The 23,397-nt window shown below is 38.7% G+C and overlaps 1 protein-coding gene across 1 annotated transcript; it reads right to left on the bottom strand.

The window, feature by feature from the left end:
• Nucleotides 1-3,813: 3,813 nt before the first annotated feature.
• ARV1 (ARV1 homolog, fatty acid homeostasis modulator) lies at nt 3,814-23,223 on the bottom strand. The gene is made up of 5 exons (XM_032216269.1): nt 23,061-23,223; nt 15,001-15,120; nt 13,893-14,046; nt 5,870-6,094; nt 3,814-4,288 (listed from the first exon to the last, which is right to left on the bottom strand). Exons 1-5 carry the CDS (start codon nt 23,157-23,159, stop codon nt 4,182-4,184), a joined length of 705 nt encoding a protein of 234 aa, XP_032072160.1. The 5' UTR covers nt 23,160-23,223; the 3' UTR covers nt 3,814-4,181.
• Nucleotides 23,224-23,397: the final 174 nt, after the last annotated feature.

A 23,397-nucleotide genomic window follows, 5' to 3' on the forward strand; every position in this document is an offset into this window, starting at 1 on the left:
CAGGAAGGAAGCAATGGCAAACCACTTCTGAAATCCTGATATGAAAACTGCAGGGATTTATTTAGGCAGTCACCAGCAGTAGCAATTACTCAAAGGCACCAAAATACAACAACAAAAACCCCAGCAATCATTAAGTACAGGGTTGTTTGTTTGTTTTTAAATAATACAGGTTTGTATTGTATATCAACATCAATATAGGAAACTATAGGAAACAGCTGTAGGCCATCCCAAAGAGGAAGCATATTTTGAGCCTGTTGGCCTGTGGATAAGAGCAATAGCAATAGCACGATGTATACATATATACTGTTCCATAGTGCTTTACAATACTCTCTGAGCAGTTTACAAATGTCAGTATATTTTCCCCAAAGCTTCCGGTTCTCATTTTATCTACCTGAGAAGATGAAATGGTGAGTCAACATTGAGCTGGTCAAGATCGGACTCCTGGCTGTGGGAAGAGTTAGCCTGCAATACTGAATTTTAACCACCGAGCCACCATGGCACCATGGATAAAGCACTGAGATGGACATTTCACTGATTTAATTATGTATCAACATCTACAAAATGCAGAAGCTTTGCCTTTTTATCTCTGACTGTTCTAACTTTGGCTTAGAATTTTACCTCTTTATTCCTCTGTTTCTGCAGAACGCTGAGAAGTAGGAGTAACGTAACAATACCTTATGTTAAGCTCAAGGCAATGAAATCTTGAATAGACAGGGTGAAAAAGGCCGAGGCAGAAAAGGTGATATAGCATGCCATTCCTGTAAAAAGGTAAACTAGCACATATGTGCTAGTCATTCCCGACTCTAGGGGGCGGTGCTCATCTCCGTTTCAAAGCCAAAGAGCCAGCGCTGTCTGAAGACATCTCCGTGGTAATGTGGCCCGCATGACTAAACACTAAAGGCACACAGAACGCTGTACCTTCCCACCAAAGGTGGTCCCTATTTTTCTACTTGCATTTTTACATGCTTTTGAACTGCTAGGTGTGCAGAAGCTGGGACAAGTAACAGGAGCACACTCCATTACACTAAGCTAGAGATTTGAACTACCAAACTGCTGACTTTTCTGATTGACAAGCTCAATGTCTTAGCCACTGAGCCACCATGTCCTTACATGACTTCAATTTGTATCAGTAAACCAAATTTCCCCAATGGTGTTTCCTCCAAATTTGTAGAACTTCAAATCCCATGATCCTCTTAGCCATTCTCTCTGCTGATCCAAGTTTATAATAGTCAACGTCTAAGAGACTATAGAATTCCATGTTTAGAAAAGATCCGCTATATTTTATGAGAAAGCCTGACGCTTTTTAGCAATATCTACACACCTAATGAAAAAATGAATTATGGATACAGCAGTTAATATTTTAGAGTGATTCTCATAAAATCGAGATGTGCAACATATTGCTTTGGAACTGCTAGGTTGGCAGAATCTGGGACAAGTAACGGGAGCTCACTCCGTTACATGGCACTAGGGATTCGAACCGCCGAACTGCCAACCTTTCTGATTGACAAGCTTGGCATCTTAGCCACGGAGTCCTTTTTTTTGTGCAGCCAATCCTGTACGGGTTATATACTTTGATCCTTTAATCATTAGAATTCACTGACTTGGTAAGACCAACTGTTAATTTTCAAAATAGCTCCTTCCTCCTGTATAGCAGATTAGCTAGTCAGAAAAAATAAAAGTTGAGTACTGTATTTATCTAATATCTAGATTTGACCTCATTTTCTGAAACTTTAAAAAAGCTGTTTTAACAATTAACTTTCAAAATATAATTATAGGTAGGCCTCAACTTACAATAGTTCATTTAGTGCCTGATCAAACCTACGACACTGAAAAAAGGTGACTTATAACAGTTTTTCTCACTTAACGACCATTACAGCACTCCCAAAGTCATGTGATCAAAATTCAGATACTTGGCAACTGACTCATAGGTATGACAGTTGCTGTGTCCCAGGGTCTTGTGAGCACCTTTTGTGACCTTCTGAAAAGCAAAGCCAATAGGGATGCCAGATTCACTAAACAACCGTGACACAAAAGGCAAGACTGACTTAACAAATGTTTCATTTAGCCACAGAAATGTTGGGCTCACTTGTGGTCATAGTCGAGGAGTACCTGTAACAATAATACTCCTTCTTCTGTCATTATTCAAATCAATTTCAGAGCAGAATGTATGGGGGCTCCTTCCTCCCTCTTCCTTCCGTCCCCCTTCCCCTCCCTTTTCAGCAGGCAGGTAAATGGCTGCTTCTGGGTGGGGCATGGGCCAAGGGATTACAAGACTGGGAACTGTCACAGAACTTTGAAAATGAAGGTTACGTAGCAGCAGCCCAGCAGTGTAGCATGAGTCAATAATACTGAAACAGACATAGGCTCACTAAATGCCATTCCCTTGGGGGTCAAGGGTCCTGGATATTGGACACATTCTGTAAGCAAGCCCATTTGAGGTATCTTGGTTTAAAAACTGTTGACCTATGATGCGCTATTTTCACCCAGAAAATTTCACGACAATGAGAGTTTTTGATAGCATATGGATAAACTTTGTTGCTTTAGTTATTAACAATAAAGTCTTGTCACTTTCTTGATAATAAGAATAGCGTTGATTAAACTTTAACTGTTAAAGAGGACTGTGAAAATATCTACAGACCTCTCACATCCTGGACACAAATTGTTTCAACTTCTGCCCTCAAAACGATGCTATAAGACACTGAACACCAGAACAACTAGATAGAAGGACAGTTTTTCCATCACTCTGCTTAACAACTAATTCCCACAACACTGTCAAATAATTTACTAAGATTGTATTACTATTATTCTTCTCTTCCTTGCTAGTATCGGTCTCTTCCCACTTCTGACTATAACCATGTTGCTTGTATCTTTCAATTATACTGTTTTATTTGATTCCTAGTACGATTTGAGAGCTTATTAGTAACCTTGACTATCACTAAGTGTTAGCCTAAGTATCTTTTTATTCTTGATGAATTCATTTTATTCTCCTTATGTACACAGAGAGCATATGCAACAAAGACAAATTCCTTGTGTGTCCAATCACACTTGGCCAATAAAGAATTCCATTCTATTCTAAAGATAATCTACTAATAGTTTTGCCCATCCAAAACTTGCTTAGCTTTAAAATAATTTAAATCAGACAATATTAGCTCTTATTATCCTGTACTAGCCTAAATTGATTCCAGTTTGGAATTGGAATTAAACATTCATACAAATTAAGATTTTCCCCCCTCAGTGATAGTCGTATTAGTTATTTCCACTGGAACCATTTCAAGAGAGATAATTTAAAACTATTTTTCAAATCACTTTAGTGCAGATTCAGTTCATGTTCATGTAACCTGTGAAGCTCAGAATAAAAGCACATACTTATTGGAGAGTGATTGCAGTTCTCTACAACTTTTTCTGAGTAAATATCATAGGATGACATCGCCAAGCTTATCTTAATGAAGCAGTATTAATATCAGATAGTATTTGTTCAATCCATTGCATACATCTGTAACTTGATTGCCTTGAAGCTTACTCCTAAACACATGGGTATAATACTGTTTCTTAAAGAGACAGATTGCATTTAGTCATAAAAAAATCCTTTATTTATAAATATGTCTATAAAATTATATTTGTTCCTTGGAGGATGTATAAATATCAACTTAAAAGTATGAGTACTCCACAAATAAAAATATATTTCCAGTGTTTCCAATAGCACAACTGCCAGAAATGTCAAAGTGAAGCCACTTTACTGTTATTTTATGAGTGGCTGTCAGAACACACCTTTGAGTCAAACTGGTTTTTTTTCTTGTTTTGTCATTTTGCATCTTTTTAGTATGATAATTTTCTTCTTTGTACTTTATAATAAAACAATCGCATACCTTTTTCTTTTAAATGTAAAGGAATGCAGAAGGAAAAAAGAACAGCTAAAAGAACAATATTCTTACTTTAGCACAACACCATCACATCAAACATAGCAAAATTGTTATAAAAATTAAATATCAGTGCATCACTCTTAAATTATTATGGGTCAATTGGTTGGTTTGGCATAGAAAGTTTCATTTACATTCAGCATTTCTTTACCACTTTGTTTGGAGTGATCAAATACTGACCGGTGATGAATTGAATGACTTGAAAGGCAATATTTTCTACAGCTTAAAATATTTTCACTATCATCCTAAGGAAACAAGTTTGTCTCAGACATCCCAACCTATTTTCTGGAACAAGTAAATGATGCCATTTTCGAAAAGTAATCCATTCAAAATGACCATCAGACACAGTTTGCGGCTAGTATTCAAAGTAACTGCAAAACAAAAGAAAAAGAGAATGTGGTAGGGTTCCCATTAGATTTCCATAATGATAAGAAACAAATTAGTATGGATAAATGTTATTTCTGGTGAATAAGATGGAAGATGTTGTTTTGGCTCAGAAGCTAAGCAGGGATGGACTTCTTTAATATTTGGATGCCAGATAAATCTATAAATCTGACAGGAATGTTAAAAAACAGATTAGAAGCATGTTTTGAAAGAGATTTCACTTTTGTAATGAATGAAGTGTATAGAGCTGGAAACAACATTTGAGGAGAAACACAAAAACAGATTGCAAATTTAAACCCAGTAATTTAATTCATAAATGCTCCAAATTGAAGTTCTAGCCTGGTTTGAGTCTAAGTTTGTAAGTATAAGTAGGGGGCTTCATGTTTATTTTAGCAGGCTAGTTAGCTTTTCCTCCTAATCACCTGTAATAGGTTTTTTTTTCCACAAAGGCTTCAATTCCGTATACTTAGGAAGTGATAGTGAGATTTGTACATGCAGAGGAAGCAAATAGATAAAGGCCAACAGGCGAGGCAGCACATCTGTCACTGAAACTTGTACAATATGGTTAGCCTGTTGTGAGAAGGCAGTTTGTGACTCAGCAAGAAGTTAGATGAGGAAGCTGAAAGCCTTGGAATCTATTAGCACTATAGGATTGCTTATTAACCCCCTTCTTCACCTGGAAATTATTTTTTTAAATGTACAACTTGAAACATGTAATTACCACATAAATGAAAAGATAAAGGAAATCAAATCTGAATTATATAGCTAGTTGACAAATTAATTGTAAAATCATAGGAGTATTGCATGTATAATAAGCCTTTTCTTACTGAGCACAATTGCTCCTTAGTATCCACATTAGGAAAATGAGTAATTCAGTAATATTCAATTCTAGTATTCTTTTCAAATACAGCTATTTAATATTAATAGTGATACTTATGCCCACATCACTATTCTATTGGCATATGTTAAGTAGTTATTACATTTTATTTTAAAAACTTGACATTTGGAAAGGGATCTTCTTATGCATTTGATAAAGACAAAATAGGAGAACGAATTCAAAATTATTGCACCAGAAGTGATGCTGTTCGGGTTACTTAAAAACTCAGACCCTATAGAGAATATAGTACTTAAAAATATCTGAAAATTATTGATATTTCATAGAAATATAGAAAAATAAACAAATTCCAGGACAGAAAAGGCTATTATATATGAATAATGCCACTCTTTATTTATTTTTCCAAGACAAAATTGGCAACAAAATCTAGATACAGAAACTACTTATACATTTGTTATATATTTAAACCACTGTTTTAATCATGGTTTTTAACTAGAATCAAAGATAGTGTTTGGAATTTTTGCTGTGTTTTGCATACCATATCAATTTCTATGTATCTAGGCTTTTAATAAAGAAATGAAATGCCTCTTTCAATAATTTCAGTTCTCTAAATACAGTTTCCTTCCCTAAATCTTACTGCTGTTTGTCTATCTGTTTCAAGTAGTGGAAACTCTGATGGAAAATCTACCCCCGAACAGCATGACTGTATTGTAAAGTTAAATGAGAAAAATACCTCTAATTGCTTGAAAGTTTGATGTCAGCACAAACACTTTAATGAGCTTCAGACACAAATGAGTGTAGTCATGCTCCCAAATAACTGCTGGAATCAGTAGAAGTTTTCCATAGCTAGATAACAGCAATGCTTTCAGAAGAAATATGAAATCTGCCTTGGTTTTCAGGACAGCAGGTTTGATTAACCACAGAGCAGTGAAGATGCCAGTCAAAAAGGCAGTTTGTTCTGGGTAGAAGATGGGTACAGTTAGAGAAGGAAGTGATGTCATAAAAAGTTCTTTAAGTTGCTATATAATATTTTACTACATCTTACACACATGCGTTTTGGAAGGCATGCATTTGATTTGGATTAGGCCTAAGAACTTATAATGTAGATATTATAGTTTCAAGCCATTTAACATGTGAACTATCCAACCCTCGCTAGTAAACATTCACTGGCCAATTTTAGATTGACAGAAGCTAGCTGAAAAGTCAGGACTACCATATCCAGGCTGTACAAATCTGACAGCTACTAGATGTCAACAATATGTAATAGCTTTCTATATCTCTTTCAACTGCAGGGGAACATAGTGGATCGAATGACGGTAATCACAAGATCTGACTTAAAAGCCTAAATCTAAAAGATAAACAACTTTACTGCAATAAATACAGATACGTGTGTGGGCGCATTTATCTGCAGCGGCTATTAAATACAAACAGTAAACTTTTGTGAAAGCTGATTGACGTAATGGACAGAAGGAGACTGAGGCTTTGGACTATTTAAATTTGAGGATTAACAGACTAAGAAGAGAAAGGCAGTCAGCTGGATTTGCCTGCCTGGGAAAAAGGAAAAAGGAAAGAAGTTTAATCACAAGGGTTTGAAGTACGCGGTGTCATATTACAGCCAGAGACAGCAGAAGGAAAACACTACACTGACAACAGGAAGAGATTGATGGGTGAGTTCTAAATACTTTCTGGCCTCTCCTGCACCCTGTCGTATCACGCTGAAACGTTTCTCTTCCTGACTCTCCCAGATACTATAGAATTAACTGAGCCTATATTTCACAGTCCTGCTCCAGCTTAATTACCCTGTATGTACCCCGGGCTCTGTATAACTACTCAAACAGCATTTAGAAGGTACTAGGCTTACACCTTAAAGGGGAAGAGCTGAATTAAAGCAAATGGCAACCAAAACAGTAACTTTAATTAAAGGGAGTAAAAAGCAAACTCCCCTATCTACCCCGGTGAGGGAAAAGTCCCCTGAGGGCAGGCAAACGGGAGATAAGGCAGCCCCAACCCTGCAAGACCAGGAAGTAACAATGGACTCCCTACAAGAGACAATACTGAAGATGGGTGAAAGTCTCACCAAAGGCCTGGAGGGAGTAAAGAATGAAATACATGAAGTAAGAAACAATATGGGAAGAATTGAGGAACGCATAGGAGTAATACAAACAGCGCTGCTGAAAAATGAGCAGGAAATCCAAAATGTTAAGGGGAGAACGGAAATAGCGGAAAAAAGGATAGACAAAGTAGAGGACAATCTGGAATCTATAAACTCAAGCCTGGAGGAGGCCATCCTCCAGCTAGAATTAGAGCGATCAGCATACTATTTAAGACTACAAAACGTGGAGGAAGCAAAAGATGAAAACCTCCGGGAGCTGATTGGAGAAATCCTGGGATTAGTCCTCGGCAGGCCGAAAAAAGAGGTTATTAATGATCTGGACGAAGCCTATAGAGTCAATACAGGCTTCGCGAGACGCCACCGGCTTCCGAGGGAGATCCATGTGAGGGTGTTGAGAAGACAGCTGAGAGAGGACATTCTAAGTACAATAAGAGGGGACTCTCTAACATACAAAGGTAAAGAAATTCTCATCTTAAAACAGACTCCACGGAGAGTCAGAGAGAAGAGAAGGAAATACAACTTCCTCTCCACACGTTTAAACAGAGACAGAATCCAGTTCAGATGGCTCCTTCCAGAAGGAATGCTGATAACATGGAGGGAAAAGAAATACCGAATAGACACCTTGGCGAAAGCTCAAGAATTCCAGGAACTTTTACTAGCAGACGATGAGAGATTTAATAAAGAAGGACTTTTAAGACAGGAGGACACTATAATGGAAACTCAACCAGAGGGGCGGGGGCCAGGAGAGGCCAGAGAACGAGAGAGATATGGCAGAGAAGATTCGAGAGTAAGGTCACCCATCGAGACTCGATCCAAAGGCGCCCTCAAAGCGAATAACGTGTAAGGGAATTGAAGAATGGGAAACGAATGTACTATCAGCAAATGTAAATGGTCTTAACATAACCTCCAAAAGAAAACGTGTACTGTTGGATCTAGTGAAACAAAAGTTAGATGTAATCTGTCTTCAGGAAACACACATTAAAGAAAAATACAATAACCTGTTGGTCTGTCCAAAACTAGGTAAAACATTCTGCTCGTCAGCACAAACCAGAAAAAGAGGAATTGTAATGTATATAAAAGAATGGTTGAACCCCAAACTAATATATGCATACAAAGACGGTAGGGTATTAATGGTGGAGATAATTAATGGTGGGAAAAAATTTTTACTAGTTGGAATCTATGCCCCAAATCAAAAACAAGAGAGATTTTATATTAATCTATATAAGAGGATAAATGAAATAGAGTGGCAAAATATATGTATTCTAGGGGATTTCAACGCTATTGCAGACGGTAAGATGGACTATAAGGGTACTCACAAGAAAAGCACAAGAAGGAAACTACCGTCTGCCTATGTAAATATGGTGAAGGATCTAGATCTTTATGATGTCTGGCGAGCAATGAATGACAAGATGCAACAGTACACGTTTTACTCCCATCCACATAATTCATGGTCCCGTATCGACATGGTTTGGTCAAACTCGGAGCTACTCATGGATACTGTAAATATTGAAATAATAACCAACAAGTGGGCCGATCATCACCCAGTCTTATGGCAATGGAAAGGGAAGGCAAGGATAAAAGCTAGGTGGACATTAAACCAGAACATACTACAAGAGAAACAATTTGTACAACAAATAGAAAAGGAATTGGGCTACTTCTTTAAAGAAAACGGTAAAGAGCAGACCTCAATACAAAATGTTTGGGACACGATGAAGGCAGTTGTGAGGGGAATATCCATAGCCTATATAATAAGAAGAAACAAAATACACAGGGAAAAACTTAATACACTGAACAAAGAATTAAGAGAGACGGAACTGCTGACCCAGAAAGAGCCAGAAAATAGTAGACACAGGGAAAAAGGAGAGTTAATTAAACACCAAATAAATTTGATCTCTCAAGAGGAAATAGCACAAAACATTAAGAGAATGAAGCAGAATTATTTTGAACATGCAAATAAAACTGGGAGATGGTTGGCCCACAAAATAAGAAAGGAGAAGGTCAAAAGAATTATTAAACAACTGTATGACGAGGAGGGGAATTTGAAACAAGAAATAGGAGAAAAGAAAAAGATAGTACAGAACTATTATAGGAAACTATATAAACAAGACGAAATTAATGAACAAGACATTAGAAAATACCTTATAAAGCAGAAGCTTCCAGTCTTGTCGGAGGAGATGAGAGAGATGCTCGATAAAGAAATCACACAAGAAGAACTGAAAAAGGCCATTCAAAAACAAAAAAACAATAAAACACCTGGGCCGGATGGGCTTCCGTCGGAAATATATAAAAAACTTCAAAATACCATAGAAGACAAATTATTAGAACTATGCAATGAGGCATTACAAAATGGTAGGGTCCCAAAATCATGGGGGGAAGCTTACATCACCCTAATACCAAAGGAAGAGGCGGACAGTAGCAAGGTCCAAAATTATAGACCCATATCCCTGTTAAATGCAGATTACAAAATCTTTGTATCAATATTGGCGGAAAGACTAAAAATAATATTAAATCAGAGTATACATTCGGATCAAAACGGCTTTCTCCCAAAAAGACATATTAGAAACAATACAAGAATAATAATTGATACCCTGGAATTCTATCAAACAAGATCCGAGAAACAACTCGCATTAATCTTTGTCGACGCTCAGAAAGCCTTTGATAACCTAGATTGGAACTTTCTAACCACTCAACTAAAAATGATGAAATTTGGCGATAAATTTATTAGGATTATAGAATCTATATATTCACGGCAATCTGCAAATATTATAGTCAATGGGGAACTAACGGAGAGGATACAAATTGGAAAGGGTGTTAGACAAGGGTGCCCGCTCTCCCCACTACTATTTATTACGTCACTAGAGGTCCTTTTAAATCGGATAAGATCAAATCAGGAAATTAGGGGCTTGACCATAAAAAGAGAACAATATAAAGTACAGGCCTTCGCGGATGACATGGTCTTTATCGTAGAAGACCCCTTACTTTCAGGACCGAATTTGATGAAGGACATTGAGAACTTTGGGTGTGTGGCCGGTTTAAAAATAAACAAGGAAAAAACAAAAATGATTATAAAAAACTTCCCCAAAAACCAGATTGGAGAACTAGAGGAAACAATGGAATTAAAGGTAACTAAAAAAATTAAGTATTTAGGGATCTGGCTGTCTGCGAAATGCTCTTCCATAAAAGAAGACAACTATGATAAGTTGTTACAGAATACCCAAAAGGACTTAAAAACCTGGTCAAAACTACAACTATCACTGATGGGAAGAGTCGCAGTAATTAAAATGAATGTTCTGCCAAAAATCCTCTACCTATTTCAAACGGCACCGGTCAAGCTAGGGGAAAAATTTTATAATGATTTGGACAAAATGATTCGAAACTTTATATGGAATGGTAAAAAGCCCAGAATAAAATATATGCACCTGCAGGATAAAAGAACTCAAGGGGGAATGGGATTACCGGAATGGAAAACATATCATCAAGCAGCAACAACTATGTGGATAAAAGAATGGGTAATGTTAGCTAATAAAAGAATCTTAACAATAGAGGGCCACGACCTGCAATACGGGTGGCATAACTACCTATGGTGCGAGGGAAATAAAATTCACAATTATTTTAGTAGTCACCATTTAAGGGGGGTATTGATTAAGGACTGGCTCGAAATTAGAAGGAGATACTACACGCAACTACCTAAATGGATATCTCCGACGGAAGCCCTGATATACCCGAATTTGATAAACTTGGATAAAATTGTTACCTACCAACAGTTGCTAGACGACCAAAACAAACTAAACCCCAGGGAAAATTTGGCTGATAAGGGAATAAACATTGATTGGTGGCCATATCTCCAAATTCAAAACAAACACAAATTCGATCTAGCACAACCTGGCTTCCAGAACAAGAACCAGGAATTAGATAAAATTTTAATTGGACCAGATGAGAAATTAATTTCAAAAATATACAACTGCTTACTGATTCGAAAAACGGAAGCAGAAAGGGTAAAAGAAGTCATGGTAACCTGGGCCCAAAACATTGGCCACACAATAGACCTAGACGACTGGGAAAGAGTCTGGGAATGGAACCTAAAATTGACAAAGTCGACGGCCTATAAAGAAAATATATATAAAATGTTCTACCGCTGGCATCTTCCACCGACAAGACTGGCGAAAATGTCTTCAAAAGTTTCGGCCATATGCTGGAAATGTAAAGCGGTGCTGGGCACGTACTACCATATGTGGTGGACGTGTCCGGTAGCCAAAGCATATTGGAAGCAAATACTAGGATGGCTGAATGGAATCCTGTCAATTAAACTATGCCTTAAGCCGGAAACTTTCTTATTAGGAATAATAGATCAAAAAATTTGCAAATCTGACCAATACCTCCTAGTCCATATTCTGACAGCGTCAAGGATTGTTTACGCACAGTGCTGGAAGAGTGAAAATGCCCCCACCAATACTATGGTGATGAATAAAATTTTAGAACTAGCAGAAATGAACAGACTGACGATGCGAATTAATGACAAAGAAGACACAGACTTTTATACAGTCTGGGAGAAGCTATACAAATGGCTTGATGAGTCAGTGAAGACCTAGACATAAAAAGAGATAGCTGACTAACCTAATACGATTAAACTAATAACTCAAATGAACAATATACAACAACTGAGAGATAAACGAAAGGAGAAATGTATCAGGGGCGAGAACCCACCGTCGAGCAATTTTGTTACGCTACAATGTTGGGAAAACTTTAAAAAGCTGATAGGAAATCCGCTATAATTACCTGCATGAAATTAGCGATCAAACTTCATTTTAGATGAGGCGAGAGGACTTATAATCCTTGCCTCTTCAAGCAAGGAAAGGGAAAGAAAACCAGGTTGTCCTCAGCAGAGGAAAATATGCAAATGTAATAAAGGTTAGAAGGGAGGGAGGGAGGGCAGTAGGGAAGTCAGGATGGAGAGGAGAAAGGAGAGGAATAGGAAAGGCAGAAGAAGGGGGGAAAGATAAAGAGGAGGAAGAGAAAGAAGAGAAGGGAAAGAAGGTGGGAAGAAAGAAGGAGAGGAGAAAGAGGAAAAACTGGGGAAGGAGGGAGGGAGGGAAGAGAAGAGGGTAGTAAAGAGGGAAAGAGGGAGGGAAAGAAAGAGAGAAGGAGAGTTGAAAGGAAGGAGGGAAGGAGGGAGGAAAGGAGGGAGATTAAAAGGAAGGAGGAGGGAAAAAGGCAGGGAAGGAGGAAAGGTATGTGAGAAGGAGGGGGGGACCGAGGGAGAGAAAGGACGGGGAAGGAAAGGAGGAAAGGAGAAAAGAAAGGAGGGAAGGCAGGGGAGAAGGAAGTAAGGGGGGAAGGGAAGAAAAGAGGGAGGGAAAGATATCTAACCTTTGATGTTTATAATGATTTGATAGTATGGGAATATCTCGAAATGTAGTTGTATTGTTTGCTACAAGTTATGGATGTTGTATTTTCTTTTTACCAATAAAATCTTTAAATTAAAAAAAAAAAAAAGTTCTTTAAGTTGCTATATAATATTTTACTACATCTTACACACATGCGTTTTGGAAGGCATGCATTTGATTTGGATTAGGCCTAAGAACTTATAATGTAGATATTATAGTTTCAAGCCATTTAACATGTGAACTATCCAACCCTCGCTAGTAAACATTCACTGGCCAATTTTAGATTGACAGAAGCTAGCTGAAAAGTCAGGACTACCATATCCAGGCTGTACAAATCTGACAGCTACTAGATGTCAACAATATGTAATAGCTTTCTATATCTCTTTCTTGCCACCTATTGATTTTTCCAGCCCAGATATAGTATCATAAAGAAAAATAGGTTCTCTTGTTGTTACAACTATTATATTTATTAATTTTGTTTTATTATTGATATTCAAAATATCTCCTAGCAGTATACAAAGAAATAAACATTAAGAACTTCAAAGCAGCATCAATATAGTTGTTGTTAGTTGCAAAGTTGTGTCTGACCCATCGTGACCCTGTGAACAACGTTCCTCCAGACCTTCCTGTCCTCTACCATCCTCTGGAGTCCATTCAAGCTCACACCAACTGCTTCAGTGACTCTATCCAGCCACCTCATTTTCTGTCGTCCCCATACCCTTACTGGGATTCGAACCTGGGCTCTTTTTATATATTATGCAGTTGTATTAGCCACTAAGCCACAAGCTCTCCTCCCTTATCAGCTGAGCCAAGGTAATAATTGTTATGTCAAAGCACCTCGTATGCCCAAATATGGGAGGGAGCATGCATGCACATGCACATGCACACACACACATACCTTTCTTCTATATACATTACTCTACATTACTATTTTGTGTGTGTGTGTGTGTTATATATGTGTGTGTGTGTGTGTGTGTGTGTGTGTGTGTATGTAGGTATGTATGTATATCTCCTATGCCCTTTCTAGGCACTATCTCCAACATATCTTTACATATGCCTTTTCATGGTATGCTACAATCTTTTGACTGTGAGATATCTTCCAGCCAAATTCATGAAAGCAAGAGAAATACTGGCTACGTGAATATATATCACAACACATTTTAAGAATTTTAGTGCATTTGAAGGAACAGTCAATGTTTAAATGCTGCTGTTTGAAAGAACAGAAACAATATTTGCCCGCAGCAAATATTTGATCTTACCCAAAGATGTTATTCCAAACATTCGATAGAAATCCCATTCTTTGGCATATCTAATTAAATCATCAGGCTCAGTACTTTGACTTGAATCCTGTAACTGCAGCCACCTGAGATAAGCCTCGCAAAGCAAACAAAATATGCAAAGCTTTCCATGAATCTGCAGCAGGAAGGAATATTAATGTCAAATGCAAATACTATACAATCAAAATATTGATAAGCATGGTCGTCTTATTACATTTTACTAATACAATTAAGAAATCCTATAGAGGCCATTTGATCTCATCCACTGAAGAACAGTGGTAACCAAGCTATGGGACATGCTTTGAAGTCTTGAATGACTTCATACATTAGAAGTGAATCTGATACAGAATTCAGCTCAGACTGCGATCTAGTCCAGACTTCAACTTAATTCATGGATTTGTACTAGATCCCAAATTTACATATACAGTCTATATTTCAATTTTATATAGTCCATATAAATCTACATTAAAGCCTATATTTTAGGGCATAAATATGATAAGTGTTAAACATCGTATTGTGAAGTATTAATACATATCAGCAATCAGACAGAAAATGGAAGCAAGCACTAAGTTAACTTCCAACTAACTATGGTATAATTGATGAGGCAGCCCAGGCAGATAAAAAGAATTGAAAGAGTAGAAGCAACAATAATAGATGCCAGAAGAGTGGCTGATAGTTGTAGGTTAAAGGATCATTCAAGGCAGGAATCAGGAAGTTCCAGTCAAAACAATTTGCACACTAAATGACAGCATTGAACTGCAATTTATAGACAAGACTTTCAGAAAACATAGATGTTATGAATTCTCTTTGCATATTATATAGTTATCTAAAGCCATGTTGTTTTATAGTGGCTATAGTTGTCCAGTACATCTCCAAAGTGTGCTTTATTTTGACCAATTCCTCGATTAGGATACGACTACAAACTTTTAAACTTTTAATATTTAAATCCAATATTGCAATTTTTAGAATAGGAAGCCACTAAAGTCAATATTTCCAGGTCCAAAACAAGTTAGTTTTTTCATTAGCTTGGAGCAAGATTGACAGATCATATGGCAAATTAAGACAAGAAGAAGAAACAACAAAAACATACATTTATTTTTGTATTGAACAAGATATGTCTGTACGCTTGTGCTTTGCATAAGATAGCATTAATTAAGATGATGACAGGATCATATTCTATATATTTGTCCACTGGCTTCTGGCAGGATTTCTAAAGGTAACAAAACAAAAGCAAAGTTTAGTTTAGTTTTATTGAGTTTCTATGCCGCCCTATTCCCAAGAGACTCAGGGCGGCTCACAATAAAAAAGGGAGGGGATACAAAAAAATAAAATAAAAACAACAATTTAAAATTCTGCAACAGCCGTAACCTCGAATGGGGCTGGATAGTTCAACAGCCCCAGGCCTGCCGGAACAGCCAGGTCTTAACTGATTTGCGGAAGGCCGGAAAGGTAGTTAAGGGTCCGGATCTCCACGGGGAGATTGTTCCAGAGGGCTGGAGCAGCCACAGAGAAGGCCCTCCCCCGAGGGGTCGCCAGCTGACATTGGCCAGCGGATGGAATTCGGAGGAGGCCTAGTCTGTGGGATCTGATAGGTCTTTGGGAGGTAACTGGCAGGAGGCGGGCTCTCAAGTACCCAGGTCCGATACCATGTAACGACTAGCACCTTGAAGCATGTCCGGAGACCAATGGGCAGCCAGTGCAGCTCGCGGAGGATAGGTGTAACGTGGGTGTACCGAGGTGCACCCACAATCGCTCGCGCAGCTGCGTTCTGGACAAGCTGAAGTCTCCGAATACTCTTCAAGGGCAGCCCCATGTAGAGCACGTTACAGTAGTCCAGTCTTGAGGTCACAAGGGCGTGAGTGACTATTCGGAGGTCCTCCCGGTCCAGGTAGGTCGCAATTGGTGCACCAGGCAGACCTGGGCAAAGGTCCCCCTGGTCACAGCCGACAAATGGTGTTCTAAGGTCAGCTGTGGGTCCAGGAGGACTCCCAAATTGCGAACCCTGTCTGAGGGGCGTATAATTTCATCCCCCAGCCTGAGAGATGGAGTAGGTAGCCAATATTTGGGAGGGAGCATCAATAGACATTCGGTCTTGTCGGGATTGAGTGCACGCTTGTTCGCCCCCATCCAGACCCTGACAGCCTGCAGGCACTGGCACATCACTTCAACCGCTTCAATGAGTTGGCACGGGGCGGACAGATACAACTGTGTATCATCCACGTATTGGTGGTATTTAGTCCCGTGTCGACATATGATCTCACCCTGCGGCTTCATGTAGATGTTAAATAGGAGAGGGGACAGGACCAAACTGTGCGGCACCCCATACTTGAGGGGCCTTGGGGTCGACCTCTGCCCTCCAACCAACACCGACTGCGACCTGTCCGAGAGGTAGGAGGAGAACCACTGAAGGATGGTGCCTCCCACTCCCACCTCCCATAACCGTCGCAGAAGGATACCATGGTTGATGGTATCGAAGGCCTCCGAGAGGTCAAGAAGCACCAGGCTAGAGGAGTGACCCCTATCCCTGGCTCGCCAGAGATCATCGATCAGCGCTACCAAAGCAGTTTCCGTGCTGTAGCCAGGCCTGAAACTGGACTGAAAGGGATCCAGATAATCGTTTTATCCAAGGACCGTCGGAGTTGAAAGGCCACCACTTTCTCAACAACCTTCCCAACAAAGGGGAGGTTGGAGACTGGGCGATAATTACTCATGATGGCTGGATCCAGAGAAGGTTTCTTCAGGAGGGGTCTCACCACCGCATCCTTTAGGAGGAGTGGAAAGGATCCCTCCCGGAGAGAGGTGTTAACTATCATCTGGATCCAGCCGCGTGTCACCTCCCTGCTGGTCGAGACCAGCCAGGAGGGGCACGGGTTCAGTATACAAGTGGAGGCACTCACCGCTCCCATGGCCTTGTCCACTTCCTCAGGAGCGACAAGTTGAAATTTGCTCCATAAACTCCGCTCAAGACCTTCCCCCGGTATCTCGGCTGGCACCGTGCAATTGGAGTCCAGGTCTGTCCGAATCCGAGCGACTTTATCCGTTAGAAACTGAACAAATTCCTCAGTTCTACCTTGCTTTTCAAGAGGGAGCGGGTTATTCTAAACAAGGCGGCTGGGCGCGATTCAGCGGATGCAATAAGAGCGGCAAAATGCGCACATTTCGCCACCCATATTGCCATGAGATAGGCTCTGATATAGGCTCTCATCAGTGCTCTGTCTGACTCAGATTTACTGGCCCTCCAGCGGCGCTCTAGACATCTCTTTTGGCGCTTCATCTCCCGGAGTTCCTCAGTAAACCAAGGGACCCTCCTGGGTCCGCTGCCTCGGAGAGGCCGTAAAGGCGCAATCCGGTTTAGAGCCCCCACCGCCGCTGTATTCCAAGCAGCGACTAAGGACTCCACCGGACTGAGGACGAGAGCATCAGGTATTTCTCCAAGTGCCGATTGAAATCCCATAGGGTCCATCAGGTGCCTGGGGCGGAACCACTTAATCGGTTCCTCCTCCATACAGTGGGGGATTGGTCTCCGAAAGTCAAGCCTTAGTAGGAAGTGATCAGACCATGACAAGGTCAAGATCTTAATACCCCTCAATTTTAGATCACGTCTCCACTGCCCCCAGAGGAATACGAGGTCAAGTGTATGACCTGCTTAGTGAGTCGAACCCTGGATTACTTGGGTCAATTCCATGGCTGTCATGGAAGCCATGAACTCCTGCACCCCATCAGAGTGTTCACCAAGCAAGGGCAGGTTGAAATCCCCCAGAACCATAAGCCTGGGGAACTCGATCGCCAGCTCGGCTACTGACTCGAGGAGTGAGGGGAGGGCTGTTGCAACGCTGTGGGGAGGAAGGTACGTTAACAACAAAGTAATATTTGCAGTAATACAGTAGAAAAGAAACATTAAAAGAATTAAGAATTTTTAAAGTTCTATTATGAATCAAGGGTTATATAGGATATTATCTTAAGTTTTATACTGTAGTTTTCACAAAATAGCATTTATGTCACAACCACAAAAGAAGGTAATATTTTCATTTTTTACCCAGTATTAAGTTTAGCAAGCGTAAAGAGAAATGATTTGATGAAATAATCAAAACAATTTAAACAGAGGCAAGTAATAGTCACTTTTTTAGCGCAATATAAACCTATGTAAATATGAGATTGTGATTAGGGGAAAAAAGAACATAAAAGGAAACAAATGAAAAAGGCGAGGATATTACAATGTTTTTTCTTACATGCACATTTTTTCTCTTTTGTTTTTTTTAAAAATAATTTTATTATTTTTAACCACTATGTTAAATTTCAATTTTGAATTCTCACTCCAATCCTCACTCCTGTGTATAGTCAATGCACAATATTAATAATAATAATTTTTAAAGATAAATAACATAGATGTATGCATTCTATTCCCCCTCCATTTTTTACTTTGTTTTTCCTGATGCTTTTCATTCAATTAATGAAAATCAAAATTATATTTAAAAAAATTAGCCCGAGTACAGATTTAAATACTTCAGACACATAACAAATACAAAAAGGTAAGATTGATAATATGCATTCATTTGTGAAGAACTTTTAATTTGTTTTCTGGTTCCATTATACACTATCAAAATACATATATGCATTTGAAATCTAGACAAAGCAAAACGTATGGTTTGTTTACAAGATAATCTATGGGATCATAAAAACATGATCTGCTCTTTCAACACAGGAAGTACAAATGCATTCCAGACATATACCAGTCATAGATCATCGGGGGCCGAGAACGAGGAGGGTTGCATGCTGCAACAGTAGAAGAGACAACTTTAACACTGAGGATTATTAGGAAATGCACAGCAAATCTGATTTTGCCATGATATGTCTATTGCACAATTACATATTGTTGAACTGTTCCTGATATTTATCTTTAAAATAATACAGAACTGAAAAATATAAGGATTTTTTAAAAAAGGACAAATCACCTTTTGGTGGTTGAGGGCTACATTTTAATATTTAGGAGAATGTTAAGGCATGCAGAGATCAGGGAGATTATGCAAAATGGATATAGCTAAGCAGCAAAGGTAACATGCTTGTAGTTTTAGAATGTTGTTGTTATATTTGCTGGAACTATATCATTGCATATTTGCTTGATTTTTTAAATATAGTACTAACATATGTTTTATTCAAGATATGAAACTGTGTTCACCAACTTTCAGAATAAACACATAGAGCCACTTCTAATCCATAGACTATATTTGATCAAGGAAAAGGATGGTATCCCACATTCTGATTGCATTGTTATTACATAAATATACATTTCAACTGCAAGTGAATATTAACTGCTATGTTTGATTTCATTCTTGCTGTAAAACTTGTTTGATAAAATAAACTACAGTGGAGATTACAATCAAGAACCTCCATTCTAGTTTTTACATAAGAAAAATCTGTTTTATTAGGTTTGAAATAATAAACCTGCTACAGAAGGTTGACATTGGAAAGATACAACTGTAGTTAAAACCTCTTATATTCATTTTTCCTATTGCAGAGCTATGGTATCCAGCTCTTCTATTACATATACTAGCTGTCTGTTGATTATTGTGGAAACTATAACTGGTTTTTTTTTGGGGGGGGGTCTGTTTCATGAGGGGAGTGCATCTTACTTAAATGGTATTTTGATTTCACCCAAAAACCTATTTTTAAAAATAAAGGAGACTAAAGGATACTGGCTGTGCTGCATTGAACTATATAGTCAGAGGGAGAAAATAGCACAAGTAGGAAAGAACAACCCTGTGCCAGGGAATCTCCAATACTCTTGCTCAATTATGGGCCTTTCATTCCCTTGAATTTCCATTCCATGTGACATGGTCCATGACAGGCTTCCTCACTCTTTTGGGGCCTCTGGGCACATTTGGATTTCTAAGAACATGTCACACTCTCTCCTCATGACACCTAATTTTCAGTCTAATTTGCCTCTTCCGTTTTTATGTACTCTATTTTCTCTTTAACAGTTTTGTGCCCAAAAATGAAAATAATACTTGAGCTAAATCAAACCAATGCTGAATACCGTAGAGTGGAATAATAGTTTCTGAGATCTGGAAACCACTCTTCTGTCAATTTGCTTATGTTATATTTGCCCGTTTATTATGTTGACTGCTGACTCATGTTCTAGTTGTAATCAATTCCAGGATAAGTTTCATATATACTACCCTGTTTCCCTGAAAATAAGACTTCCCCAGATAATAAGACCAATCAGGCTTTTGAACGCATGTGCTAAAATAAGCCCTCCCTCGAAAATAAGCCCTCCATGAAAATATTGGAACACAGCAGCAACCATGAGGTGACCATGCTTGCCGCTTCCTACACCTCAAAAATAATAAAACCTTCCCGAAAATAAGGCCAAGTGCTTATTTTGGGGCTCAAAAGAAGTAAGTGGGGAAACACAGTATTACTAGTTCACATATACATCAATGTTTAAGTTTTGAGAATCATTTTGAATTTTCGATGTTACTGATGCTGCAATGTTATGATCTCAAACCTGATCTGTTCTCCAGCTACAACTCCTAAACAGAAACCAATCAAACAACTAAATCAAAAACATTATACTGATTCACTTATTTATTGAGAGAAATGATCCAAAACTTGTGTGTGCTGAACTTTGGCTTTCGTAGTTGATGTGCCCTTCTTTGGCAGCAATAACTACATCAAAATATTTCCAATAACTGTTGATCAATCCTGCACATCAGCTTGGAAAAGGCTTAGCCCATTTCTATTTACAGCTACAAGAGATATTGCTGGGATTCCTCTTATGAAATTCCACTTCAGGTGCTTCCACATTTCTTTAGGGTCAAGGATTAAGACCATTCGAAAACATGAAGTTTCTTTTGCTTTAACCATATTTGTTGTACAGCTTGTATGTTTTAGGTCAATGTGTTGCTGCAAGACCCACGTTCTCTTCAGCTTCAGTTCATTGACATATTTTCCTGTAGAATTTGCTGATATAATTAAAAAGCTGTCCTAGTCCAGGTACCACTGCCACCCTCATGCTTCAGATAGGATCCTGGAATATAGTGTTTGTCTTTTACCAAACATTATACTTTTCATTCAAACCAAAAAGTTCTATCCTGGTCTCATCTTTCCACAGAATATTAGCCTCTTGGCTTGTCCACATAGTCTTTCAGAACATGTAGATGGGCTACAGCAAAGGTGACTTGTTGCTGGTTTGGCCTGGATCGGGTGAACCAGTAGTAGCAGTGGCGGGAAGCTTCTCCCACCTGCCCGCATCCACGAGCAAACTGGTAGTAAAAATAATAAAAACCCACCATTGGGCAACAACATTCTTTTTGGAGAGTAGTGGCTTTCTCCTTGCAAGTCTGCCATGGGCACCATTGTTATTCAGTGTTTTCCAGTTGGTTGTGCATGAACATTGACAACGGCCAATGCAAGAGAGCCTTTACTTTAAATATTATCCTGATGGGTTTTTTAAAGAGTTCCTGGAGTATTATGTGACTTGCTTTTCATGTGATCTTGGTTGGTCAACCAAGCCTAGAAAGGGTAAGCATGAGGTTTAATTGCCTCCATTTGTACATGATCTGCCTGACTGATGGAATCTAAACACTTTGAGAATAAATCTGTAATCTTTTCCTGCCTGCTGAGCATCAACAACTGCTTTTCAAAAGTTCTCAGAAATCTCATTTTGTTCAAGGACACACTATCACATAAAGAGAGTTATAAAGATCAGATTTTGATAGCAAATATCCAGAATTCGGTTATTTAAATAAGGCACAACTTGCCACACTCAATGAATAAATAAACAAATGTGTTTTCAACTCTTTTATTTAATTGAATTCTCTTCATCTAATTCTAGGAATTGTGTGGAGTACAGATGTATTAGAACATACAGCATTTGTGCAGAAATATTGGAAATTCAAAAGGATTCACAAACTTTTAAGCACTACTGTATTGTTACGAAGCAGGTTTCCTCCATCATATCTGTTCATTCAATTTTACTGAAACACATATTTGCATTTAAATTCAAATAAACACTAAAGACAGCTATAAAAAAGTTTTTAAAAATATCTGTAGTCATAAAAAGCCATCTAAATTTGAAGTCACTAAATAATGCTGGAGTAGATTGGAGAAGAAATAAAGTGATTAAATGGAGAAAACCAGATTGGAGTTTGATGAGCATGACAGCAATACTGGAGAGATGAAACATGGAAATGTTTAATCAAATAGTGTGTGAAACCTATTAAGGAACATATTTGTTTAACAATATGTTAAATGATATTCAGTTTTCAAAAGAAGAAATCCACACAGCATATATGGAAAACAATAACTCATATCCATCTTAGGCTCAATGAACTTTCTACCATTACAGTTTCACATCCCATAATACATCTTACCAATACATAACAGGTCATCTAGGTTAAACAAGGGAGTGTTGAATATCCCTTTACATGTTTTCAGAGTTTAAACACTAGTCTTAATTTAGGATGAGGAATTATCTGAACAAACATCTTGCAAGTTTAGGATTGGATTTCTATAAGCCAAGGTTTCCCAAAATGTGAGATGTACCTTTTTTGGGGTAGTGCAGAGTCCAGGAGAGGTATGCAGAATCTTTTAGTTACATTGTTATAATAATTCTAACTTTTGTACAATTGCATTGGATTATTGTCATTGTTTGTTTGTGTTCATTTCGATATTTGGATTTTTAGGGGACATGTGTAGTGTACATTAAGATTACATTAAAAAGAGGTGCGTCTGCAAAAAAATTGGAACCCCTGTTTAATGGCTTTCAAATATCTTCAGGCTGTAAAGGACTCCATGTTGAGGAGAAATAAAACTTCATTATGAATAAAAATATAATTAGCACTAAATCTAAAGGGAAAACTTCAGAATTCAGAGGGATTCCGTCAAGGATTACGCTAGCAATTTGAATATCCTCTTGGATCCGGGGATCGATACTGAATAACTTACAACAGGGCAGGGGTCTCCAACCTTGGCAATTTTAAGCCAGGCGGACTTCAACTCCCAGAATTCCCCAGCCAGCAAAGCTAGCTGAGGAATTCTGGGAGTTGAAGTCCTCCAGGCTTAAAGTTGCCAAGAGACCCCTGAACTATAATAATATCAATGCAAAGTGGATCTATCAATTCGAAATTCCTACTTCTTCACATAACTCACGCAGATAGAGATCCGCAACACACCACGTTGATAATCCTTGTACAGCTCAGTCGCTTTTGTACTGCATTCAATACACCGATAACACGCGGACTCCTCCATTTTCCCAGACGAAAACAAACCCAGAAAAAAAACCCTCTTGCGGAGGGCGCTTGATTTCGCTCGCTTCCGGATTCCTCCCGCAGAGCCGAAAACCCTGCGGAGCATCTCGGTATTCGTAGTTTTGCTCTCGGTACGCGGTGCAGTAGAATTCCGGACACAGAACTACAATTCCCAGAAAGCAACTCGTCCGCCCGCTAGTTGCCGGGACTCCGAGGGAGGGAAACGCGAAAAAGGTAGG

The sequence above is a fragment of the Thamnophis elegans genome, chromosome 4 (assembly GCF_009769535.1).
Source record: "Thamnophis elegans isolate rThaEle1 chromosome 4, rThaEle1.pri, whole genome shotgun sequence".
In the NCBI taxonomy this organism is placed as follows: Eukaryota; Metazoa; Chordata; class Lepidosauria; order Squamata; family Colubridae; genus Thamnophis; species Thamnophis elegans.